This window comes from Filicampus tigris, chromosome 9, assembly GCF_054856515.1.
Source record: "Filicampus tigris isolate MCC_2025a chromosome 9, RoL_Ftig_1.0, whole genome shotgun sequence".
Classification (NCBI taxonomy): domain Eukaryota; kingdom Metazoa; phylum Chordata; class Actinopteri; order Syngnathiformes; family Syngnathidae; genus Filicampus; species Filicampus tigris.
Window position 1 is genome coordinate 8985262 of NC_141225.1, and position 25362 is coordinate 9010623.

The 25362-nt window shown below is 40.6% G+C and overlaps 1 protein-coding gene across 1 annotated transcript in view; it reads right to left on the reverse strand.

Annotated features, from left to right (window-relative positions):
- Positions 1-1593: 1593 nt before the first annotated feature.
- Positions 1594-25362, reverse strand: part of snta1 (syntrophin, alpha 1) — a 35182-nt gene continuing 11413 nt past the window's right edge. The window contains exons 3-8 of the mRNA XM_086041826.1: positions 8054-8249; positions 7779-7968; positions 7413-7543; positions 6660-6856; positions 4977-5164; positions 1594-2607 (exon numbers count right to left, since the gene is read on the reverse strand). Of these exons, the coding sequence (XP_085897952.1) occupies positions 2515-2607; positions 4977-5164; positions 6660-6856; positions 7413-7543; positions 7779-7968; positions 8054-8249 (995 nt within the window). The 3' untranslated portion in view covers positions 1594-2514. The remainder of the gene's footprint in view (positions 2608-4976; positions 5165-6659; positions 6857-7412; positions 7544-7778; positions 7969-8053; positions 8250-25362) is intronic.

The following is a 25362-nucleotide window of genomic DNA, read 5'->3' on the forward strand; positions in this document are numbered from 1 at the left end:
TGCAGTAAAAGCATGTAAGAGGGAAAACAATTGGCGAGCAGCAGGGCTAATTGCCTCCATCACACACCCCGCTGACTTAACGCTGCCGACCATCATCATCATCGTCGTACGCATCTGTGTGCATGTCATAAACGCCCCCTTGTTGAATAGAGGCCGCATGACAGGCGCTTTTGTTTTTGCTTGTTTACGATGATGAGATGGGCCATTAAGGCTTACCACTGTTGCATGAGAGTAGCATTTCTTTGTGTGAGACCGCAGCAACTCTTCGAGGTGCTCAACGGACCGCCAGGCCGAAGCACTGTGTTCCGATAGTCACAGGTCGCAATAATGGGTACGCCCGAGATGGCAAAATGTGAACAGTAAAAAAAGGGGGCAGACTCTTCAAATGTCATTTTCAGTCGACAGAAGACAAAATGGCTGCCCCCGGAGATGGCTAAAAATGAGTGGATTAAGAACTTATTCCACATACGCATTTATCAAAATACCCTGTTTCAACTAGTGGGCTTGCATAGAACATATTCTTGAAAAAAAAAAAAAAATTCGTTTGTGTTGACTTTCCACTTTGACAGCGTTTTCCATTATATATTCGCATTAAACTAGCAAGTCAACATTAAGGCAATGTTGTTTGGCTGTTTTAAATGCACAACGAGGTCATCATCATTTTAATATATTTTTGTGACTGTCATGTTTGGTCTGTGTTGTTTTTTAGTTTTGTTTTCTGTGTTTTTTCTCGTCAATGATTGTGTCCACCTGTGTGCAGTGCAATCATCTCCCTCCTACCTTGTGTTTTGTCCAGGTGTTTCTCGTTTTCAGTATGCGCCGTCATGCATTTTTACTGTCATGTTGTTTTGTTTCTCCTAGTGTTGTGTTTTGTTTCTTCGTGTTTCTTTGTTGCTTTGTGTTTGGGATTTTTCCGGACTTTGTCTTTGTTGTTTTGTGGTTAATAAATAGTTTTTTTTCAGTAAGCCCTGCTTCTCCTGCCTCCCTGCATTTGGGTCCTCTAACCCAGGACAGTGACCATTTTTTTGCGGTGGTGTGCAGTGCAATTTTTCACAGTGATGTGGTTCAATTAACCTTTGAATATTTTCAATAAATGTGAACTCAATATGCTTCCAAAGTAAAAAAATATATATAAGTAAGAAGTAAAATATGAAATAGTGTATGAAGATGTAATTATATCAAATATTTTCAACCTTTGCGTCAGTTATTTATTTGTATTGAATTATTTTTGAAATTGTGAAGTTATGACTTTACTACATTAAAAAAATAATTTTTAAAAGTTTCCCTTTTTATAGGATGACAAGACACCCCCTTTAAATGTGAATCAGCCCCCATCCATCCATTTTCTTTCAATTTTAACCCGGGTCCTCATGAGGGTCGCGCGTCCCAGCTGACTTTTGGCGAGAGAAGTGGGGAACACGCTGGCCTGGTCTCGCCAGTCAATCGGAGGGCACACTGGGACAAGCAACATCTTACTCTCACATTCACAACTATGGACAACTGAGAGTCTTCAATTAAGCAGAAATGTTCACCCCAAACCTTAGAACTGTGAAACGTGTGAATCCTATAAAGGAAACAGTAGGACAATGTATGTTAAAAGTTACCAAAGTTTATTACTGGTTATGTACAAACAACCCTTAAAAGGCACACCTTTGCTTTTTTAAATAAGAATACACATTTTACTTTTGGAGAGCGTTGACGCATATATTATGAATACAAGTCGATATTTTGTGTTGCAAAAAGATTGATTTCAACGTGACATGTTTCATGTTTTGTGTGAATACAACAAGTACTTTGTGTAGAAGGCCATTTATGTGCTCGAGTGATTAAATAAGTATACATTAACTAAAAAGTACGTGAATGCATGTGTGTACCCTTCTTTAGTCGAAGTCCATCTATTTACGAGGCCCTCTTGGTTAGTTGCCTTAATGGTTTTAATCAAAATCTGCAGTTAAGCTAAAACAAGTCAAATAAAAATAACTTTAATGACATTTTTTGTCATATTACGATCTCATTCAGTATTATCATAAAACCAGGGGGGTATCATAAAAGAGTGTTGTTTTGTGAGAAGGCAACTTGAACATCCACAAGTTCATCACTTAATGAATCCTTACATTCATTTTTGATCACGCACTGATCAGTCTCCCGTCATTCCGCTAAAGCTGTCTTCTTTTATTTAAATAGAGGTTTGTCCAACATCAACCATCAAGACATTCATGACGCATACATACAGAACAGTGAATCAATAAAAGGTGAAGGGGATGCTTACCAAAACTGGGGGGGGGGGGGGGGGGGGGAATGCCAATGGCTGCTGCATAATCAATGCGTGAATCATGAGCGCTGCATTTGTGAAAAATCTCAACACCCAAATGTCCGCCGGCCTTCCGTGAGAGACCAGGACGAGCCGGAAGAGAGGAGAAGAGGTTTAGTCATCACTTGCTGCTCTCAAGTCAGTCTGGGTTGTTGTTTTTGTCAATGTGTCAAATATTCCTAATGCAAATGTTGCGGACGTCATCATGCCAGGAGGCCGAGTCGCTTGACCTTCGCGGAGAGAAACGAGTGGATGATGAACACAATCGTCTTGGGGCAAGAATGAAGGTCCAGTTGCTGAGGACAAAAAAGGAGTGATTAGTTTCCCAATAATGATTTGTAGTAGTTTACCTAAATTGGTGGATTACCGTATTTCCTCAAATACACAATACATTCATCAATGAATCCCCTGGTGCATGGAATAAAAAAAAAATTTTAAATGCCACAAGACAAAGTAACACCTGCTGACGCCCTTCAGAAAATATTACCTAATTAGCACGAGTCAGATGATCATGTGTCAAACTACAAGCGGGGCTGTAAAGCTGATGTTTAAGGGACTTCAAATGAAGAATTACATTGAATAAAATAAAAGAAGTATATAATATGAAATTGTTATTATATTAGGCTTATTTACTTAATGATTTATTTTTTTTAATTTAATCATATATTTATAGTATTTGTAATCGGTATAATTATTACAATTAAAGTTGCATATTTATTAGATGTACATTTCCAAATAACGGATAATTATAATTATAATAGTAAAATTAAAATGCATTCATAGAAAAAAAGCCCTGCTGTCTAATATTGTATATGCCTTACTGCTATTAATAACAGTAATATATGTCAATATAAATGATGTACTACAGGAGTGTCAAACTCATTTTTGCCGCAATCCACATCATAGTTATGGTTTCCTTTGGAGAGCCATTAGGACTGTGAACCAAGATAAATATATTATAAATCGCCTGATATTACATTTACACAGCAAATCGATGAATAGCTAGTTTTGAAATCGAATGCCAATTAAAACTATGTTCACACATTATTACATTTATTTTAGAAGAAGCCGGCTCATTCAGCCGACGCCTAGCCATAGAATGACGCGATGCGGCTCATGACCCAAAGTCAGAATCGGCTAAGTACATCTAATTGCAACATTGTACCAACAAGTTCAACACACAAATGCACATAGCCAGCTAATATTTAGCTTAGGTCATACGTAGCTGCAGCATATACATAAATAACTGTACATACAGATACATCCTATGGTTACATGGACTGCTTAGATTGGATAGACTTTCCTTGCTTGCCCTTAAAATGCAGCGTTGTTTGTCATATATATTTTCTCTCTAAAGCAAGACAAGGTTAGCCAATCAATTGGTGTTCAGTAGCATGCTTTTAGTAACAGCTGAAAGACGCACGCGTGAGTGTATGTGTGTGTGTTAGAAAAGGGCTGAGGGGCTGTTCGCGTGAGTTGAATCCAATGCTTCTTTTTTCAATTGAAGTGAAAGTCAACTCAACTTTTTTATTTTCAAGAAAATGTTCTATGCAGGCCCCCTAGTTCAAACAATGCATTCTGATTAATATTGTGTTTGTGGAATATGAGTTAAGTTGTAAAATCCATCCATTTTTTACCATCTAAGGGGTCGGCCATCTTATTACTTCTGTCGACTGAAAATGACATCACAGATGCGCTGAGGGCTCAAATAACGACCAATCATGGCTCAGTTTCAGAAAACAGGTGAGCTGTGATTGGTCGTTACGTGAGCCCTTAGCAACTGTGATATCATTTTCAGTTGAAAGACGTGACATAATGGCCGCCCCCAGTGATGACTAAAAACAGGTGGATTAACTCTTATTCCACAAACGCAATATTTATCAGAATGCCTTGTTTCAACTAGTGGGCTTGCATGGAGCATATTCTTCAAAAATAATATGTTTGGGTTGACTTCGCTTTAATAAAGTATTTGCAAAATAAAATCAATCCTCTTATTCATGTTAAGGGTATTAAAATTCAAGAAAATAACTGAAAAATTAAGGGATTTTTTTTACAATAAATAAAATATGCGATTAATTACGAGTTAACTATGAAAAATGCGATTAACTATATATATATATATATATATATATATATATATATATATATATATATATATAGTAGGGTAAAACTAACCTGTCTCACGACGGTCTAATCCCATATATATATATATATATGTATATATATATATATATATATATATATATATATATATATATATATATATATATATATGTTTACAATAATATGTAAATATATTCTTAGAATTACTATGAATAACACTATTTACAATTAATTCAAGTGCATTTGAACAAATAATCTTCAGCTCCACCATTCTAATTAATACCTTACTACAAATAACATTTGTTATATTGTACGTATTAAGAAAATAAAATAATATTGATAGATTAGTTCATTATTGTGTACACGTTTTATCCTATCAAGGAAATCAGTTCTCACTTCTATCACTTCTCTTTTTCAATGATAAGTTCGACAAGGGGCAGCTACTGACATAACGGAGAAATTAATAGTCGCCTGGTACTCTCTTCAGTTGAGTCGATAAATAACCACCTGGCTACTAAAAACATGAGGAAAACAGTACGAGCAATTTGTGTGCTTAACTGACAATTTCGGCCTCGGGCCCTCCAAAGTCAAGGAACATCATGCGGACGCCGTCATCCGACGACATCCTCAGACGCTCGAAAGGATGCTGCAGCAGGACGCTCTTGCGGACGCCCAACTCTTCTGTGAATAGCGTGAAGCCCTCGTCGATGTGCACACCCAGGGTGCACTCCTTTCCGTTCCAGCTGCAGGCTACCGTGGGGGGGTAACAGAGTGTTTAAAGCCATTGCGTGCACACTGCTCTTATTCTATGCTTTTTAAGCATAGCAGACTATAAAAAGAAAAAAATGGTTGAAACTAGAAAGGCCTACTAGAACAGCTGAACTTTATTTTGGGGGTAAGCAGAGGTACTTTAAATGGTGAGGGTTGTGAGATGACGCCTATTTAACTTTTTTGTTGTTTGTTTGAATGTGACTGTTTGAATCCGAACGCAAGAACCTCGCAAATAAAAGAACAAGTGACATAGAACAGGGGTGTAAACTTTTTCTTTATATGCCCTGTACAAGACGCTACTGTTGTCCATGTAATGAGATACAATACAAAAGTCATTCATCCATTTTCACGCGCCAATTACATAGAGACAACTATTCACATTCATTCACATTCCCACTCATTGACAATTTTGAATTTTCCATAAATTTAAAATGCATGATTTTGAGATGTGGAAGGAAGCCACATTATTACCACTTGGTCACCATGCTGCCGGCAATATACAGAGCGTGTTGCAGCACCTCATATGACCACTAGAGGACACTTTAAGACTATAAAAGTAAGTTTCTATGAGTTTACACTGTACCGTGTATACCTGTTTTAAAAAACCCAAAAAGCTTTATCTAGACTGTCTTCCTCATAGTCACATAAACCAAGGAAACTACTAATCGTGTCCCTTTTCTTATTCTCTGCAATATAATGTAAACAACTCTTGACGTCATTATCTCTATGACCGATTCCTAACGCCGGCTGGTTGTTTATGTCTCCAGAGTAGACATGTGGGCTGTGTCAAAAGCAAACACGATATGGATCATTTTGAACATTTAATGCAAAAACTAAAAGTGATCATCAAAAGAATCAAAAGTGGGGAAATCATTTGAAGGAGGCTTGAATGACTTTGAGAGACTACTTCCCATCCCTACTTCCCATCCCTTAAAACTCAAAGTGAAATTATGTTTCTCCTTGTAGAACTATTCAGCTACTAATAATAGCCTATGAATTCTACTTGCTATTACAATTTGCCTGTATTCCCTAACATGTATTATTGCGTGTAAGTGCCAAAATGTAAGTTTTAATGACAAAATTTCCGAATTTGTGTTAGCATGATATTTAGGCTAGTATGTTAGCTAATACAGCCGATGAACGTCTGTGGGGGTGGTTTGTGTTAAATAATTATAAGGAGAAGGCAGGTGGAAGAAATGGTCTTTAAGAACATTGCTGCCATTTTGTGACATCGATATATGATGACAAACCCATTTCAGGAGGGTGTCAAACATTTGCCTACTCATGGCAGGGATTCGTTGTAGTGTGTGAACCGCTGCATGCATGTGCTAAAATGCTTTGCTGCCCTGCCGTATGCTTGTGACGTGATGAAAAAGGAGAATTGTAAGTGAGTGTTGTGTTTTAATTGTTGATTTCATTTTATACTTGTATTTAATATTAACGCGCCTTTGACTACAGTGTTGCAACTATGTACCTGTCGTGACCTCCTTGATGAGCTCAGCGGCATTGTGGCAGCCGTCGACCAGTAGGTGTGTCCACGCCGACAGCTCCTTGGGGGAATCCACCCGGAACACGTGGGTCTCCACACCTTGCTTGGTGCCCGAACGCAGGCCAAATGAAAGCTCCGATTCCAGGAGTGGAGATGTTTTCCCCGGGCCGGAGTGAACCAGCCTACGGCAGGCATGGAAATTGCAGAAAGAAGGAGGACATACAGTACAGGGTTAAAGTATAAAAAAGGGTGGAACCATATGAAGTATGACTCATAAATTCTCATCACACTCATGTTTTCCGAATTCAACATCTGCTAAGGCAGACATGGAAAGAGTGAGAATGTGACTCCATCATCACTGAACTGGACTTGGTGTGGCAAAATTTTTACATTACAGGGGATACGCCAAAAGCAAATAGGGGGGAATATACAGTGCAGATGCACTGAATGAATGTCTATAAGGTCTGACATGACAGCTCATGTAACACTTCTACTAAGCAGCAGCCGCCTTATGATCATAAACATACAGTTGTATGAAGGTCCTATTTGTGCTAACACAAATCACCTGATATGATATCCCAGATAAAATACAGTTTTCATCAATTTATGTAACAGTACAACACTGTGTGCCAAATTGGAAGTTGTCTTCTTTAATTTCCCAATACAAAATATCACCATAAAAAAATTGTGGGTGAAAATCACCCGACGTTAGTGTTCTCGGGTTAATCTATGTCCTACCTGGTGGTGATGAGAGGGTGACTCTTAGCGGGGCTGCAGATGGCCTCTTTGCTTTCGGGCAAGGCGGGGTAGAGAAGCAGCTCTCTGTCAGTCAGCACAGCGAGGATGGGCCTCTCGGGTCCCTGCACCGCCTGCACACATCACACATTTGTTGACAGCCTCTTAAGGAATCAGCAGGCACGACGCAAGGATGACAGATGGGGTAATAGAGCTCATCCGGTTCTTATTACATGTTGCATACACATCTGCCAAACAATCCATTTGCATCTCCACCAATTTGGACATTTTCAGACACTTCCTGCAACTGCAATGCTTTTTTCCTATTGAAAAAGTGGATGTTAAATGTGCTGTAATCCCTCTCCTTACCTGTTCTACAATCCAGCCCAAGTGTTTGACTTCCATACCAGGCTGCAAGTTCTTCATCTCGTCCTTGACTTGTGGTAAAAGGTTGGCAGCACCGGCCTGGATGGCGTTGTACCAGGACTGGGCCATGGCTGGGTCTTTGGCCCGCAGGAACACAGAGTTCTTTCTGTTGGGCGAAACCACCTCGAAGTACCTGGCAGGAGGAGATGACTCTTGACTCATCTTGACTCTTCTCACCAATCCAAACTGAACAAACCGAGTGAACCGCTTGTATGTACCTGTTTTCTGTGTCAGGGGGGCATTGCTTGCGGGACACCTGGCACATTTTCAGCGGGATGCTGCGGGGTTCCTTCGCCTCGGCGGACAAGAGAGCCGCACCCTTCTGAGGCGTCGGGGGAGGCGAGTCCCATGGGAGAGCTCCGCCAGGGGATCCCGAGTTCTTGAAAAAGGCTGACATCTCCTTGATGTACTTGACTGAAATGCAATGAGGGTCTTATAGCTTAGCCGTTCTTTCAAAAGCGGCAATTTCGAGTTATTATGAAGAGCGATGAATGCCATTATAGCCAAGGTACGGGGAGATTGGGCTTTCAGGTGAAATTTCAGGATGAGCCTAAATTGCATTATAATTAGAGCAAGACTTGCTATTATCTAACAGGGAGCTGAATGGCAAAAATTACAATTCGTGACATGCTGTTTGATGCATGATTGGACTAATACATTTGGAATTGGTATTTAAACAGCCAACACCCCCAAGATGACACCTAGCGATTGGTCAACAGCACCTCACCGTTGTGAGGATGTTCGCAAGTGGCCACTCAGCTTATTGTATCACAGAGCAACATCGGCAGCTTGAAAAAGAGATACAGAGAGACTGAAAGAGTCACAGGGAGGCATAAAAGTAGACATCCTTGTGGATCAAAACGCCTGTGGTGTATTTTGTGGGGCCTTGAGTTCCATTTTGGAGAACAGCAAGTTGGGCAATGTTTTTGTATGCTTGATGTGCAAGAAGATTTGTCTATTTAAGGAAAAAGTTATCCCTTCTTCAGTTACATCCATATTGCGATGTATCCCACCCATATACTGATATCGTAAAATCACTATATCACACTGGATTGATATGGCAGACGAAACACATCTAAATGACGTCCTATCAAGAGCTATTTTTCAACCCCACCCTTGGCTTAACTGTCACCCGTGGGACTGTTCAAAAGGGAAATTCACGATCTGGGAGCTCTGCTGCATTACTGACAGTGAAGACAAATGGCATCTGTGTATCCATAATTACAGGGAAATTTGAGGCTAAAGTGGCCATAACTACACTATGTGGGCATTGGCCATACTATATGTATAAATTCAATGTGTTATTTGCACAGACTTTCCCATGAGGTCTTGATGCTGCCTTGCTTCAACAGCGCTTATTCTTGAACCTTGTACTTATTGCACATAGACCTCAACTGAAAATGCGTTATGGAGATTATTGCAACATTTCCCCATTTCATCAGCCGTTTCTTCCAGTTCCCAGGTGCTTGGTGCCAGTTGGACAAATCTTCTAGTATGTTAATGAAGGTTAGCAACCCTGAAAATGATCAAAATTACCTAAATAAAAATCTCACTTTAACACAACAGCCTAATTGGGCATGGGGTTCTCCAGACTTTTTTGTGCCTCTACTTTTGATCAACAAAATGGTGATTTAGTTTACCTAAAGCACGCCTATTGATTTGAACTCCTCTTATAATGTATGTGTGTGTCTGTGTGTGGTGTGCTTGAAATAACCACCGCAGCACACCACACACACATCCGACAACAGCAAGAGCTCAGGGGGCTTCCTACCTGGCTAGCGTTCCGTTGATGTCACAGTCACACAGACCATATCGGCCTACACAACACCACACACAGGACGAGGAGGAAATATCACTCTTATCACACCCCAAACCAGAGGATAATCGCTGAGAATAATCGTTTTCCTGACATCCAATGTATCCTTTGCCAACTTTTATATCAGTAAGCACTTGTATTCATATTGTTGAAGGGATACGTCTCTGACAGCTGAGCTCAAAGCTGAGCATCTACGAAAAGGCAGCACTTTTGATACAGCTACACAAGATTCATCATAAGAGATATTTAGAGTTATTCTGAACCTGAGGCAACTTGTACTTTTTAACCATGACACTAACACATTTTTACACATGTGCAACACACTCAGAGTAAGCTCTGGTGCAGCAGGCCAAGGTCTGGGGTATGAGTTTGGCAGCAAGTAAAAATAGCCCGGGGACTAAATCAGAAGGCTGAAGGTAGAGATCTGGTTTCACTGAAGAAGTGTGAAGTGCTCTCGTCTTGCTGAAGGTAAAGAGTCATGTAGCTCGGAGCAAAAGAACACCAGGATGGGACATCGGGAGCGAGCGAGGGGGGCTTCCACCGTTCCCAAAATAGATTGCATTCCTGACGCTCAGTCAACCAGGCAGCCTCTCATGCAGCTATTTTGTTTAAAAAAACATTAAGCTGTAGGGCAAATGTCGACAACAGATTCAGTGGGATATAAAATGAAGGAGCAGCTCGAATGGCTTGGCTGATCACCGGTTTAGACCACGTTGAGAAACTCAATTCATTCACAGGAGAGATGTCTTCCTACTACAAACCAGTAAGGGTAGGCAAGAATTGCAGGAAGTTAACTATCATGTGCAAGGTCCAACTTTATGTGTTGTCTTTGGCATGGAAGTGCAACAGTTAGAGTTACTCCGCTGCACCCAACTAGTCAGTAGTGGACATGTCAATACCAGGACCCGAATGAGCTCCTGAAAATGAATTGAAAACAAGTGGTCTGAACATTATATATACACATATATCTCTGAAGTCGCACGGCCATGAAGTTGTACAATTCAGAATTTTACACCAAAATGTTCTGGAAAAGTACAGTATGCCTCTGAAGTCACACAAAATGTCAGAGTTTGAATTGAGCAATTGTAATGACAGCAATGACCACTGGGGATGTGAAAGCTGTCGAAATTGAACTGTGTTCACTCATTCTCCAAGTTACTGTTTTGCTCGAATCATCCATCCAACTGGCTCCCCGCATAACTCCGTTCCTTCGCACTTCTTTAAGGAGTTTCTCCCGAGTATTGGTAAACCGATTTTGGCCATTATCAACAGCAGCCTGTCTTCTGGTGTAGTCCCCCAACATTTTAAACATGCTGCAGTGAGTGCAACCCCTGCTTAAAAACCTGGCCTTGATCAAGGTGTGCTGTCAAATTTTAGACCCATTTCCAATCTGCCTTTTATTTCTAAAATTCTGGAAAAAGTGGTTCACTCACAGTTAAAATATTTTTGGGATGAACACAATGCCATGGAGGTTTTTCAGTCAGGCTTCAAGAAGATGCATAGCACAGAGTCAGCCCAGTTATGTGTTTTTAATGACACCCTCCTGGCAAATGACACTGGAGACTACCTAAGTCTCGCTTTGTTGGATTTGACTGCAGCATTCGATACGGTCGACCACAGTATTCTTTTGACTCGTTTGCAACACTAAGTGGGCATTAGTGGAAGCGCTCCAGAGTGGTTGGCTGGCAGGACTTTTTCTGTTAGCCTAGGTTCCTCGGAGTCCCCCTCTTGTATGGTGTTCCACAAGGTTCTATTTTGGGGCCCTTGTTGTTCTCATTGTATTTGCTGCCCCTGGGTTCCATCCTTCAAAAACACAGTATCTTCCCTCCACTGCTATGCAGATGACTGTCAAATCTATGTCCCGCTGAGCAAAAAAGACGCTTTCCCCTTAAGACCACTTTTGTCCTGTCTAGAGGACATCAAAGCCCGGATGTCACTAAATGTCTTTAATTTCATCCAAAAGAAAACAGAGGTTATGGTGTTCGGCCCCAGTGGCTCTTCTACATCCCACCCTGTTGACCTGGGCCCCCTGGCTTCATATCTAAAGTCAAAAGTCTCAAACTTGTTGAGTGATCTTAAATTGGGCCAGCATATCAGCGCTGTTATAAGGTCCAGATTCTTTCATCTTAGACAGCTGACTAAGGTAAAGCCCCTCCTTTCCCATCAGCACTTAGAAACAGTAATCAATGCCTTTGTTACATCTCGGCTAGATTAAAGTAATGCATTTTATTTTGGATTCGGCCAGTCCTCTCTCAAACGTCTCCAGTTGGTCCAAAACGATGTTGCCGCCTCCTAACTGGAGCTCAGAAGATGGAGCACATAACACCAATTCTGGCCTCCCTTCACTGGCTACCCGTGCATTTTAGGGTTCAATTTAAGATTCTCCTATTTGTCTTTAAATCATTAAATGGCCTCGCACCAAAACACATTTCTATTCTCTGGCTTTTGAGACTGACAGACCTTCTGCTGTTTTACTATGTCTATTATAAGTAGTATTTTGTGTTAATTTATTGATTTCGCTTGTTGTATTATGGCTATTTTGTTGTTGTATGTAAAGTGCGTTGTTACAGTTGTAGCTGTTGTGAAATGCGCTATACAAATAAAATTGTATTGTATTGTATTGTATGTCTTTCCTTGTAGAAGACTGTCACATGAATTCTTATCTCAACTACACTGTGCAAGCATGCTGGGGTTGGAAGGCTGAGAGTTAAGTGGCAAAAGATTAACAGGTACCTGCTACATTTCTCAAGTAGCTATCAACTTGTGTACTTAATGTCTCAGAAATGACCCTCTGTCTATTTGCTCTGGTGCCAAACGATTGGATGTTTGCTGTGTGCGGCAGCCAACGTCTTCTATGTTGCAGGACAAAGATTTAATGTTTGAGGTTGAACAAGAGTGGATTTAAGTGGAGTTTTACTCGATTTCACAAAGTGGCAATTATGCAGGATTTGTTCTTCATTTGCATTGGTCTATAGTAGGTGATGGCGCCATGTAGACAGACATCAAGGCTAGCACTTTGGTTGGTGATGTTTGTTCTCCATATTATCCCACTACAGTAAATAATCGAAATTAAAGAGCAGCAAGATCTGCGATGAGGCAGGGTCATTGGTTTTGAGATATACGTACATGGAGATACAAAGGGCCATGAACCTACATTTTATAGAGCTCTATTTTCACAAAGATGATGAAGGAAAGATGGCAGTGTTGCACCCACAAACAGCTATCGGAATGGAGTTAATTGTGGGTGAAAAGATGAGGGGTTGGGGATGGAGGATTATGAAGGAGTCAAGGAATGAACAACTTGGGAAAGAGAGAGAGAGAGAGAAAGGAGAGGAAATTGAAAGTAAGAGAATCAGAAAACAAGACGAGGTACATCCAGCAAAGCCCAGCCAGAAATGTTGCCATGAATTCCAGGGGCGGTACATTCAATACAGAGGCTAAAATTAGCTGAGATGGCACTGTTATTACTTCAGCTTATCTGGCAGCCAGTGAGACCACTTTTGTACAGCATTTGTGTGTGTGTGTGTGTGTGTGTGTGTGTGTGTGCGTGTGCGCATATATGAGTTCCTTCTTCCACAGAATCCCCCTCTAAGCTTTCCTTGACAAATCCTGACCAGTCATTTTCAGCCAATGCAGTTTAGACATCACTCATTTAAAACTAAGGTTTGTATTTTTTTTTTTTTTTTTTGGAAAGCTTTTAAGGCTGCCAAAGCCAAAAGCACCATTTCCAAAACACTAGTTGTAATGGAAAAGTACCAGCAGATGATTTGCTTTTGAATTATAATTATAAACACATCCAATCAATTCCCCCACCAAGTTGTCAGTCGTAGCTGACAACATGACAGAATAAATACTGCCTGCTACTTTGACTTGATAAATGTCATCAGTGCATGAAAGAATGTGTGATCACAATGTCTGGTTCCGCCTTTGCGTCAAGGCAGCAAAATGAAAATAAAAACAAGAGCACACAAGGAGCACATACATCTGCCAAAAAAAAAGGCCCACAAAAATAAATGTCAGATTACCACCTCCTAGTTGAGCACTTATGTCAACAGCTGAGTTGTGTTTCTGTCACTAATAAAAGCTAGACTTTCGATGAAAGTTTTGTCCCCACTCCTGTGGGAGGCAGTCTTATAACTTAAAAGTGGCTGACAACTGAAGAAGCAACCACGTCGACCCTTGTTAATGGATACGATTTTTAGGATAAATTATCTATGAAAATCTGCCCAAAAATGGTCCAATAAATTGCCACACAAAGGTAATATGATACATAAATACATAAGTATTTTTCAGTCCATAAATATGCAGTGATGTTCCCAAAGTGAAATGCATCTTAAATCAAACAATTTGGAATTTGAATTCAGAATTTTAAGGAAAAATGTGCAACAGAGGCTGAGAAGGGATTTTTTTTGCCTTATCCATCAACATTGTGTCTCCTTTACTAAAACAGGAATTATATGTTAGAGCTAATGTTACTTAATGTGTAAGAACCCTGGCTAAGCTAAAAGTTGATTAGCTTACTTATTCTTGAAGGAACAATAAGCATATAGAAGAGGAATCAGAGAGTGAGAGTAGTTCAAAAAGAATACTTCTCACAACTTCTCTTTTATCTTCACTCGACAAGGACTGTACTATCTATAGCTGACTAGCATTATTTTCTCTTCTCCCGGGCATATGGTCTTGTCTGACTTGGTCATCCTCTGATTAAATCAAACAAGAACAACTATGCCCCCTGAACCAAAACAAAGAATACAGTTTAATGAGTTATTATTAAGCAAGTTAGAAGTGAGACATTTATTCAATGTCCCATTATTTCCTGTGGAAAATCTTGTTTTCAAATGCAAACACGCTGGAGGCTGACAAGCGTCCTACAACCAAGTCTTTGCCATTTGAAGTTTGAGGTGGCATTAGACATCAGTATTGTAAGAAAATTTGCTAAAAGAGCAGCCATTCATCTCTTTCCACTGGTAACCTTGGGAACGGCTGGAATGTCATTGGTCAGCCAGCGACCTCAGAAGCATGTGGTTGGCTCTGTAAAGCATGCCAGGAAAACAATGTCCCAATGTTATAGCACCAACAAGACAAAAAAAAACTATATCTGGAGCCAAAACAACATTGTAAATCACAAGCATTTGCGATTGCCCATTCAGTGTACTCAGGTCAATCAAGGTAAAACAAGCTATTACTGGCCGCAATAAGTCTTAAGTTTTGAAAAAGTGGAGTTCTTACAACAAAGTGCAAATATTTCAAAGTTGCAACACGTGCACACCAGCTGTATATCATGACCATCAGTGATCACACTGTGTGCCTTTCGTGGAGATTCCTGGACCACTTCCCAAAATGTGATTTCTGCAGACGGGTATCTTCTATACACATAGAGGCTGAAAATTTGAGCTTTTATTGGACGTGCCTATGGAACTGGTTTATGCTGAATCTCATTTGTTGAAGTTCATAAGCAGCAATTTGGGCATTTTGTCAGCTGGGAATTTCTGTTGTCTCAGTTAGTTGCCTTGGCCACTAGCACCGGTGAAAAATTTGCTCTACAAATAACTTGTTGTGTTGCAAGTAATCCAGACTGTGTGAAAATGTGATTGTAGCAGAAGATAGGCTAACTGTTAGCTTTTCTGGTAACTACATTGCATTTGCAAACCCTTCAAGAAAGTATTGTTGATGTGACACTGTACATCACCTACTGTACGAGATCTTTGTATGTCCGGTGTTAAGATTAGCCTGGGTTGTTAGTGGAAGGTGCAGAGAGTCTTTGACTCGTGAGCATGTTCATGCGTACAGTGGTGCCTTGAGATATTGTACGTGTGACCTCACAAGTTTTTGATGAGCGCCTTATTTTAGATTTTTTTTTTTTTGGACTTGCAAGCAAAAATCTGACATATGACCGCCGCATGGTTGCAGTGAAGTCAACTCACAATTCTTCAAAAAAGAGGCTTCAAGCTATTTGTGACTCTAATATGTAGTTTACTGTCAAATTTAACATCAAACAAAGATAATTACACATTGCCTTTAAATCCGCTGTCTTAATGCTAACCCATAGTAAGAAACGCCATACACAAATGGGCTAAAGAATAGCGTCGGCTGGGAGCGCATAACTTCGTTTTTACCACTAAAGCCGGGAGCGCTGTTGCGTCTTTCTACCCTTAAAGCCGGGAGAGAGTTTACGTCATTTTCTTTTTTTAATCCAATTCTCGGTCTCTTAGCCAATGAAATGCATCAGAATATACACGCTGTCGTGACGCCTCGGTGGATGTCGCAGAATCTTTTCGAGCATAATGGTGGACGTGCATCGCGGGAGCTCTGAAATAAGTAACGATAGTGACAGACAACGCGCTTGTGTACTTTGAACCAGTGGATCAGTCGAACGTGATATATGGTTAAAATATGTGTTTGTAGACAATGACGATATCGACGCCTTTGTAATAGAATAGAGGATGGTAATTACCACTTGATTTTTTGGGGTTAAAAATGTGCTTGTTAATTCTTTGATTGAGACAATAAATAATAATAAACTCCAGCCTATGTGAAAGACACATGTCTAAGCTCTCAAATTCTTTTGGAATTATATGCATATTATATATTATAAATATATTATATATGTATATTATATCTGCAACAGGGTCTGAGAGAGCAATTATTTTGGAGGTGTTGAATTTCTGGCAGAAGCTCAGGTTTAAGAGGGTAATTCTACAGTTGTCCTTAGGTTTTGGGGAGATGTTCAGCCAGGCGCTTTAGGCCTTAATGGGTTAAGCAAGAGACATTCAAACACAAACGGTGCAGCAACACATACTGGCTTTACTGAACCCACGAGCAACGTTTGCGCAACATGCAAGCCCAGTAATGCCTGTACACAATGAGCGAACATACACAGTTAATAAATAACGAGCTGCCAATGTGTTTGACCGCTTAAGGTGTGCTTCGTTCAGGCATTGTCAGTCCGTCAGTCTGTCAAGGGCTTCTCTTCTCCTGAATGATTTAGATAAATTCATTATTCCCATAGCCCATCTCATTAAGATCATGGCTTACCGCCAACCCCGCGAAGGTACAGCAGCGATACGGAGAACACTGATTCAGACAAGTAAACTCATTCACATTCTGCCAAAGCACCGATGTGATTACTTTGCATAGTGTCAGGAGAGTTCATTATACTAATTCCGCAAAGTGAAAGTGAAGCAAACTTGAACAGGACCTGGCCTGTGGACAAGAGGCGAGTATAAAGGAGGTCGTGATGCAGACTTCTCCAACATTCTGTCTGGAGAGTCAAGATGAATCCACGCACACACACAAACACAGTATGTACTCATGCATCATGCAGCGAGATGGTTCAACCGAGTCCACGGTGACAAAGTCCTGGCCGCTAATTTATCAGGGGCCCTGCAACAGCCAGCGGGGTGCAGAAGGGGTCCCGCTAAGCAAACGTCACGCTACAGAGGGAGACGGCCCTCCGGGCAAAAGTTGCGATTTGATCAGGCTTTGTTATTTTGTGAGATAATCCGTCCCCTTGCTGTGCGTAAGCGCAATTTGCTCACGGGCCAGCAGATCCAAAGGAAAAAGAACCGAGCTTTGTGTCCAGAGGGTCAGAGCTTTCGCAGCAGGGATAATAATGCACGTAGACTTGGGACGGGACCAGAGTCGGACTGCGGCATGAGATGGTCGGGCCACGGGATAACTGCTGTGTGACTGTGACCATTGGCAAGTTTTTAATGAGAGGACAGCAAGACACGCACAGTGGAACCTCTTCTCGCGTCTCTACTGGGAAGACGGTTGACCTCAAATGTGTTCGTTTTTTTGGCAGGAACTCCACACAAATCTGTTAATCCATCAAACCTTTGGCATAAAAAACAACTTCAGATGGAGAACATTCTCAAATGTCAAGTATTGTATATTAAAACAGTTCCCAGGTGTCAATAACATGTCTGTGATACCCTTTTGTGAAAATACCACAAGGCTCAAGAAAAGAATTATAGCACGTTATTTGTTGTCTTGATGAAATTAGCCCTTCCGAGAGGGTGGCCCTGTGTCTTGCAAGTAAGTACCGTAAGTAGCGACTGAACGATAACCTGCTGGGCCAATAGTAAGTACAGATTTTGTTTCCAGGGAGTTGAACAGACAAACACGGATTTATACATCTGTAAGCAGAGCTCAGAATGTTGAGAAAAAGTGATCGAGTGTAAAAACACTAATTCCATTTTCACTCATGGAGGCAGCACTTCATACTAGGGCTCCAGCTATTGAATATTTTTAGAATAGCTTCTTCTCCCGGTTATCACATCGCTTAATTAAAAAAAATGAGTTGGGCATTTTTAAGCAATCAAATGTGCATGTGAGGCGCAGGTATTATTCTTGTCAATTACATTACATTCGAACAAGTTGTGGTAGGCTATATTAAATTAGCTAACCTCGATACCGTGTGACGGCGATGTAGTACATTAGTTCGCTCTGCTTTGCAGTACACACATGGCACTTTATTTTATTTTTTAAGTGTGAAATGTTTCCAATTTTTGACACTCTCCAGCATCACGCCAACTTACAATATTTCTCCACAGAGTGGTGTGTGAGTCTGTACTAAAGTTAGTCAGTGTGCAAAAAAGATGTCTGCAAAGCTCTGAGGCAGAGATTTTGTTTTGATTGGGCCAGTTTCAGCTTTGACATGATAGCAGGGTCATTGCACATGTGAGGGATGGGAGTGTTTTTCTACATTGTAATGTTTCAGACAGTGAAGTCAGTCATCCAGCCACTGCTGTAAAGCGGCTCAGGATCTTCACCCAGTCTAGCTGATCATGTCTACTTTGCCATGTAGTCACAACACGCACTGTCCTTAATTCAACTTGTAGAGGTTTGACTGTGACTTTTGCTTCACATTACTAACACTAATTAGACATTTTTTTCCAATCACACATAAAAATCTAACCCAAGGAACTGAAGTAAAATGTTCTAATTTTGAACAGAGACTCGACAACCTGCTGCTGACCTTTTTAATTAAAGAATTTTTAGGCGGAAGGGATGAGAGTGAAGTGACAGGCAAGACCGATGATCTGACAGATAAAAAGAATGAAGGAATGCATCCTGAGAGATTCAATCTGGCTATTAAAGAAAAGGTGTGCTTTTGGACTGAAAATCTTTTTTGTCTGATCCAGAAGCAGTATGGCTTCATTGGATGCGAAACAGCATCACATCAATGGATCAGCAACACATGCCTTCTATAGGCAGTGAAGATGTCAGAAAGTGCAAAACTATGATAAGCTGTCCATATTCATAACTTTTGAAAGTCGTGATATAAATGAGAACAATAGTTCTGGCGATCATAATCCAGCTTTCACCCACACAGCTGCTGTGCTTATGTGCCATATCACTTGTCGTCCGGCTAATTGTCAGCCGGGCCCGAGAGGGACAATGAGAATTGTAGATCAGCGGGACATCAGAGTAGAGCAGGTCATGTTCGGACTAAATTGCAAGCAGCATCTTGGAATGGATTCTATTCATAATTACATAATGAAGCTGGAATTTGAGAAACAAAGGCTAGAATTCATTTGTAAAACCTTTAGCCCCATTTCCATCAAACGGAACAATTGTGGGTTTTGACTTCAAAACAGTACAGCAAATTGCAAAAACAACCCTGCCATTGAACAACCATACATGCGAACAAGCAGCGGCAGTGGAGAGCAACATGAAAATAGAGAATGTTTTGATAATTACAAGAAATGCGAAGTTTAAACAGAACTTGTGTTTGTATTCATTATTAAGTTAAACGTCTTATTTTCTCTACTATAGTCATAATTGCTCTTTGACCGACCAAATAAAAATATGTCAGAATACTCAACTATTTAATTACTAAAATATTCAATAGTTGCAGTCCTCGTCACAATCCTGCCACATTCTATAACTAACTACTCAACCTACTGTATTTTCCGGACTATACGTCGCTGCGGAGTACAAGTCGCACCAGCCATAAAATGCATAATAAAGTAGAAAAAAACCATACAAGTCGCACTGGAGTATAAGGCGCATTTATGGAGGAAATTAATTGTGATCTTAGTACACATCATTTCCACCGAGCTACAATGGTAACATTTAGTTAACATTTACACATGTAGCATACAAGAAAGTTACGGTAAAATAACTTTAAACTCAACAAAACGGTTGTAGATCAATTAAATAAGTCTTTTATTTATCACCGACTGTGTAGTTGTTTGTTGTTTCCAAGTCTCCAAAAGTATTTATGTATTCGGTTATAATTATCTCTTTGTTCTCTTCCCCGCTCTCAGCTCCATACGTGTGGCTGATGCAAGACCCCAGCCAGTGTCTTAAAGCAACAGTACACCATTTTGTATGGATGTATATTGGTAGACAGTCAAATTGTCTTTATCATACTATTTTAATTACTTATTTATGAAAATGTTAGATTTTAACCGTTTAAATTATTCATGCATTCTAATAGCTTTTAGGATTTATCTTTATGTTTCTTTATGTGGCTTAAAATAAGATGGGATATGATATACACTATACATGTTATCCTGCCCGTTGTAAAGTCAATATGTAATGCAGGTTTATATGCAGCCTTAGAACGCACTCCTGTGGTTGTTTGGTGTATTGTTTTCCGACGTTGAAAAGGAAAGAGATACAATATAATGTGTTAATAATTTGACACATAAGTCACTCTAGAGTATAAGTCGCACCCCCGGCCAAACCATGAAAAAAACTGTGACGTATAGTCCGGAAAATACGGTACACTAGCGCAGTAGTGTTTCTATAAAAACACTTATGGGCCATCAAAGTAAAACAATTTTAAAAAATGTAAGTACATACACTAGTTAACTGAGCTTGCCTTCTTGTGCTGTGACACGTGACAACATATTCTGAACCACCTGTACCTGGTAATGTCAGCAGAAATGTGTCAATAGAAATGGCATCTGTGGCAGGGGCGGAGCCGTGGGTGGGCCTGGGTGGGCTGGAAAAAAATATGTAGTTAAAAATTTATAGGAAATGATTATTCTATTATTATTCAGTTTGTCATTTTATTTGAATATACGATGTGTCGGGACCGGAGGATTGTGCTCAGTCAGAGAAATATTTAGGCCCACCCTGAATTTTCCAGGCCCACCCATCAGCCACGTTCTAGCTCCGCCCCGATCCTTTGGTGATCCGAGTAGTTTCCGGTGAGTTGCTGTTGGGTTGCAGATTGCCAAATTGCAGAGCTAGATGCATTACTAGTTGCTCATTGGCTGACATCAGAAACAGAATGGCAAGAAGCCAAGGTGAAACAGAGCACGTCTTGTAATAAACAGCCACATCTCAAGAAGAAAGATTTCAAACTGTGACTTATTTCACTGGACAGCACTGATTTTCTTACATGCAGTACTGTATTTGCAGTGGTTCAAGCATGGCTATATTGCAGACAGTCAAAAGACCAGATGCAGGTGTGCAAGTGTGTGTGGCAAAGAAACAGACAGTGAGAGATTATATTTGGTGTTAGCGCCTGTTGAGAGTGCTGACAAAGCGTCACAGGCACAGATGAACGTCCTCAAAATCGAATCGCACCCCAGGCATTGGCCAAACACATCAATGCTTGCGCACACGGAATTTTCACACTCTTGTAAAATGGTATTTATGTGCTTAATGATCACAGTTGGTGCGATTTTGTTTGCATCCATCTGCTCCATGATATGACACTGTCAGCATAGTAAAATCAAGCAGAACATGGCTCAAGGCCAAGCACTTAGGATGTAACAAAGCTGCCATTTGTGTTCTCATGCAGTCGTCCCCTGAAACTGACCGACAAATTGGGCTGTTTTCTCTCACAGAAGGCCTCATCCACTGATTGAATATGCTCAATTAGCCACTGACAGGAGCCAAAAAAGAACAAACGGGTGCCAATGTGCACAAAAACATGAAAAGAACATGCAATTATTAAAGGACTACCCGAATAGCCACACATTTGTGCTTAATTAACGGGCTGAGTAAAATGGGACGCAGCTATTTCAAAAACGTCATAATTTAACCACCGTTTCCATCAAAGTCAACAAAGGGATGATTATTGTATGACTCTAAAAGATTATCTTTGGAGACCATTTCGAGGTTAAGCAATTCGGAAAATGGATGAATGGATTAACCTGTGGTGTGGGGTCAGTCAAGAATGATTTACAATTGTAAGTGTTGAACCTGTTGATGATTTGGTAATCAACACAGAGTCCAGCCGAGGCAGGGAATCTATGACGGTTGGATGGACTGGAACAATAACCACAGCTAACCATTTGCACATTTTACAGAAGTGATTTACAAAGTATTGGGTCCAACTAGTGGTACACGGCGCTACCTTCAGTGGTATGGGAAATAATCCTTGCCCAAGTAGAATTCAGTTCAAGTTTAAGTTCAATATGTTTTTGCATTATGTAACAGTGGCTTAAAATTAGGGATGTTCGATGCCACTTTTTTTTAGCCCAATACACTTCAGTGATCAGCAAGCTATTACCTTGTTACAAAAGAATGAGCCCTGCGACTGCCGTGATAAGTAGCAGGCCAGCACAGCTCTGCGACATTGAAAGTAACACACAAACATTGAAAATAAGTTATAAATAGCGGCGACACTTTGAACGTTTAACGTCGCCATGGACTCTACAGTAAAGGCACTTGGTTCCCAGAATGCATTGCATGGCGCAATACATTTCACTAATGAAGTTATAAGGACATTACTTTTCTCTCAAATATATTTGTGTTACTAGTAGATTGTGTGTTTTTTTAACAGCAGACCATGACTTTAGGTTGTGTCTGTGACATGTGACAGTGACAAAACATACAAACACAAAACATCAATATAAACCTTAAAATGGGCATATGAGAGGATTGACATGCCATGGATAGCTTACTGAGAAAATCATTCTGGCAGCCATGCATGCTTATTAGTTCCTGTTAGTAAATTGGCTGAAAGAGGGCAGCCAGCACTGGTATTCGCCTCCATCAAGAGAACCCGATACCTTGAAATAAGGCTAGTATCGGCCCGATACTGGTGTCAGAACTTGCCCAACCCTCCTTAAAATAACGTTAAAAACCTTACTTTGTGATGGACACTTTTGTGATCCTCACTATTGTATTTTAATATTGAGAACGATGTTGGTACTTTGAGAGTTAAATACTTTCACTATTAAGTACTTAAACTAAACCACTGGTTTACAGTTTCCACTTAACCTGACATGAGTGAGTTTGGAATGTGGGGGAAAGCTGGAGTCCCCAGAGAAAATCCATAAAATCATGGTGAGAACATGCAAACTCCTTCAGGCAGGCCAGAGACGATACTCAAACACTGACCTTCAGGACTGTGAGGCAGACATGCCAAACACTAATTCCACTGTGCATTTGGAGACATATTTTTCCAGAACATTTTGGTTGAACTCCAAATTGTATGAATTTTGGGACGGTTCCACGGAACATTTCTTTGCTTTCCCTTGGCATTAAAGCTATTTTCCCAAATGCATGCGACAATAGATGATGTCATTCAGGCAACAGTTCAAGACTACACAGTGAGCAGCAGCCTAATTGCTATTGCACAGACTGGATGGCCCGATGCAGCTGACATAACATCTAAAACATGTTCCCTGCCTGCCAGTAAAAGTTACTATAACAATGGAAAGACCTCCACTGCGGCGCTTCCATAACTAAGTCTGCTTAATCCATGTGTGTGATAGTGTGTGTGCAGTGAGTCACGGGCCAGTGATGAAAAGGACATGGGAGAGAGAACCAGCTGTGTCCAGAAATGTCCTGGCAGAGGGAAGCAGCTCTGCAAACTCTGCACAAGTAACTTGGTACTGAGCTTAAGTCCACGCCAGAGTTGTGTACACTGTAAGAATGTTTTATATGACTCTCTTGTAGCGCCTAAATGAATGCATGCTGGTGCAGCCCTGTTTGAAAATACTAACCGCTAGACAACGGAAACCAATTTGGCAGGAAGGCAAAACACGCGGTGTGGAAAGTGAAACCAACAGTCAGGTAATGTTCATGCACAGAGGTTGCTTTTCGCAGTTTTAACTTTGGAATGAAATATTCAATAGGTTTGGCTGGGGTCCAAAGTTGGGTTTCAAGTCAGATTTGTGGTTTCAAATTTGGGTATTAAAGTAGGGTTTCAGGGTTGGGGTTGCAAGGTTGGGATTTTAGGCCCAGGTTAGTGGTTCAAAGTACAGTTTCGAATTAGGGTTAGGAATTCAAAGTAGGATGTCAAAGCCAGGGTTAGGGGCTGCAAGTAGAGTTTTATACAAGGAACAGGGTTTTAAAAGTGGGATTTCAAATCAGCATTGGGGTTTCAAAATGGGGCGCCGTTGGGGGTAAGAAGAAGGGTTTCAAACTAGAGTCGGTTCATGTCAGGGTTGGTGTTTCGCAGTAGGGATTCCTGCCAGGGCAAAGTCAGTTTCAAATTGGGGTTAGGGTTTCAAAGTCTGCTTTCAGCTAGGGCGAGGGTTTCAAGGTGGGGTTACAAGCCAGGGCTGGGCTTCAAAGTAGGGTCTCAAGTTAGGGTTGGGGTTACAAAGTAGGGTGTCAAAGTCAGGGTTGTGTGCTCCAAGTAGGGTTCCATGCTAGGGTGGGGTTTAAAGCCAGGGTTGAGATTCCAAACTAAGGTTTTAAACCAGGGTTAAAGTTTCAAAGTAGGGTGTCGAGTCAGCGATACATTTTTAAAATTGGGTTTCAAGCCAAGGTGAGGGATTTAATGTAGGGTGTCAAAGCCAATGTTACTGGTTCAAAGGTACAGTATCAACCAGGGTTAGGGTTTCATATTAGGCTTTCAAGCTTGGGCTGGGTTCTTAAGTCAGAGTTTCTGTTTTAACGTCGGGCTCCAAGTCATGCTTAGGGTTTCAAAATAACATTCAAGCAACTAACTATCAAGCAAAATGCATTGTCATTGTTACAAACAAAACACACACAAGCACACACACACACAAGGTTGTAACTATAACTGGGAGGAAATGAAGGCAGCTGTGGATTTCATCTGGTGTTTTATATTTATCTCACCCTCTCAGGTGTTGACTGTTGTTACTCTCACATACAAACACACATTGATTATGCCATCACATCTTGATATACAGTCAGACAGGACGAGATGGCAACGCAGAGGGCAAGAGGGCACCCGCTTGGGAATGGGAACGGTATGGAATGTCCGTAAGTTTGATTTTCTTTCAAGAAGTCTGATTGACAACATGCACACTTTCCTATTCATGGTGAGAGGTTTGGGGAGAATGGAGGAAGAAAGAGTTTCACGTTTTAACTCTATATGTATGTACTTAGTAAAGAACAGCCAGTGTTTATGCAACAATGTATTTACAAGTCTGGCTCGGAGGGGTAAAGGATGGTACATGTGTTAAGATAATTTATGTCATTTGAGTGCTCATTTGTAACATGTTTGACTGATGTCTCTAAAATACCATATTTTAGGACATAACATTTTATGATTCTTATTGGTCATACACGTGTAGGAAAGAAAGTTGACATTAAATGTGAACTCCTATGAAGAAAATACATTATCAACAGAGTTGGGCATTTTACAAAATGTTGCTAGTCCATCATTTGTCATCCATCCGTCATTCGTGAGTCCGTCGTTTTTCATGACGAACCGAATTGTGATTGTCAGTCCGTCAATCCGTCAGTCAGTCCCTGATTTTAGTCCATCAGTTAGTCCGCAAAAAAACATCCGAAAAACGGGCGTCCGCAAATGACGGACTA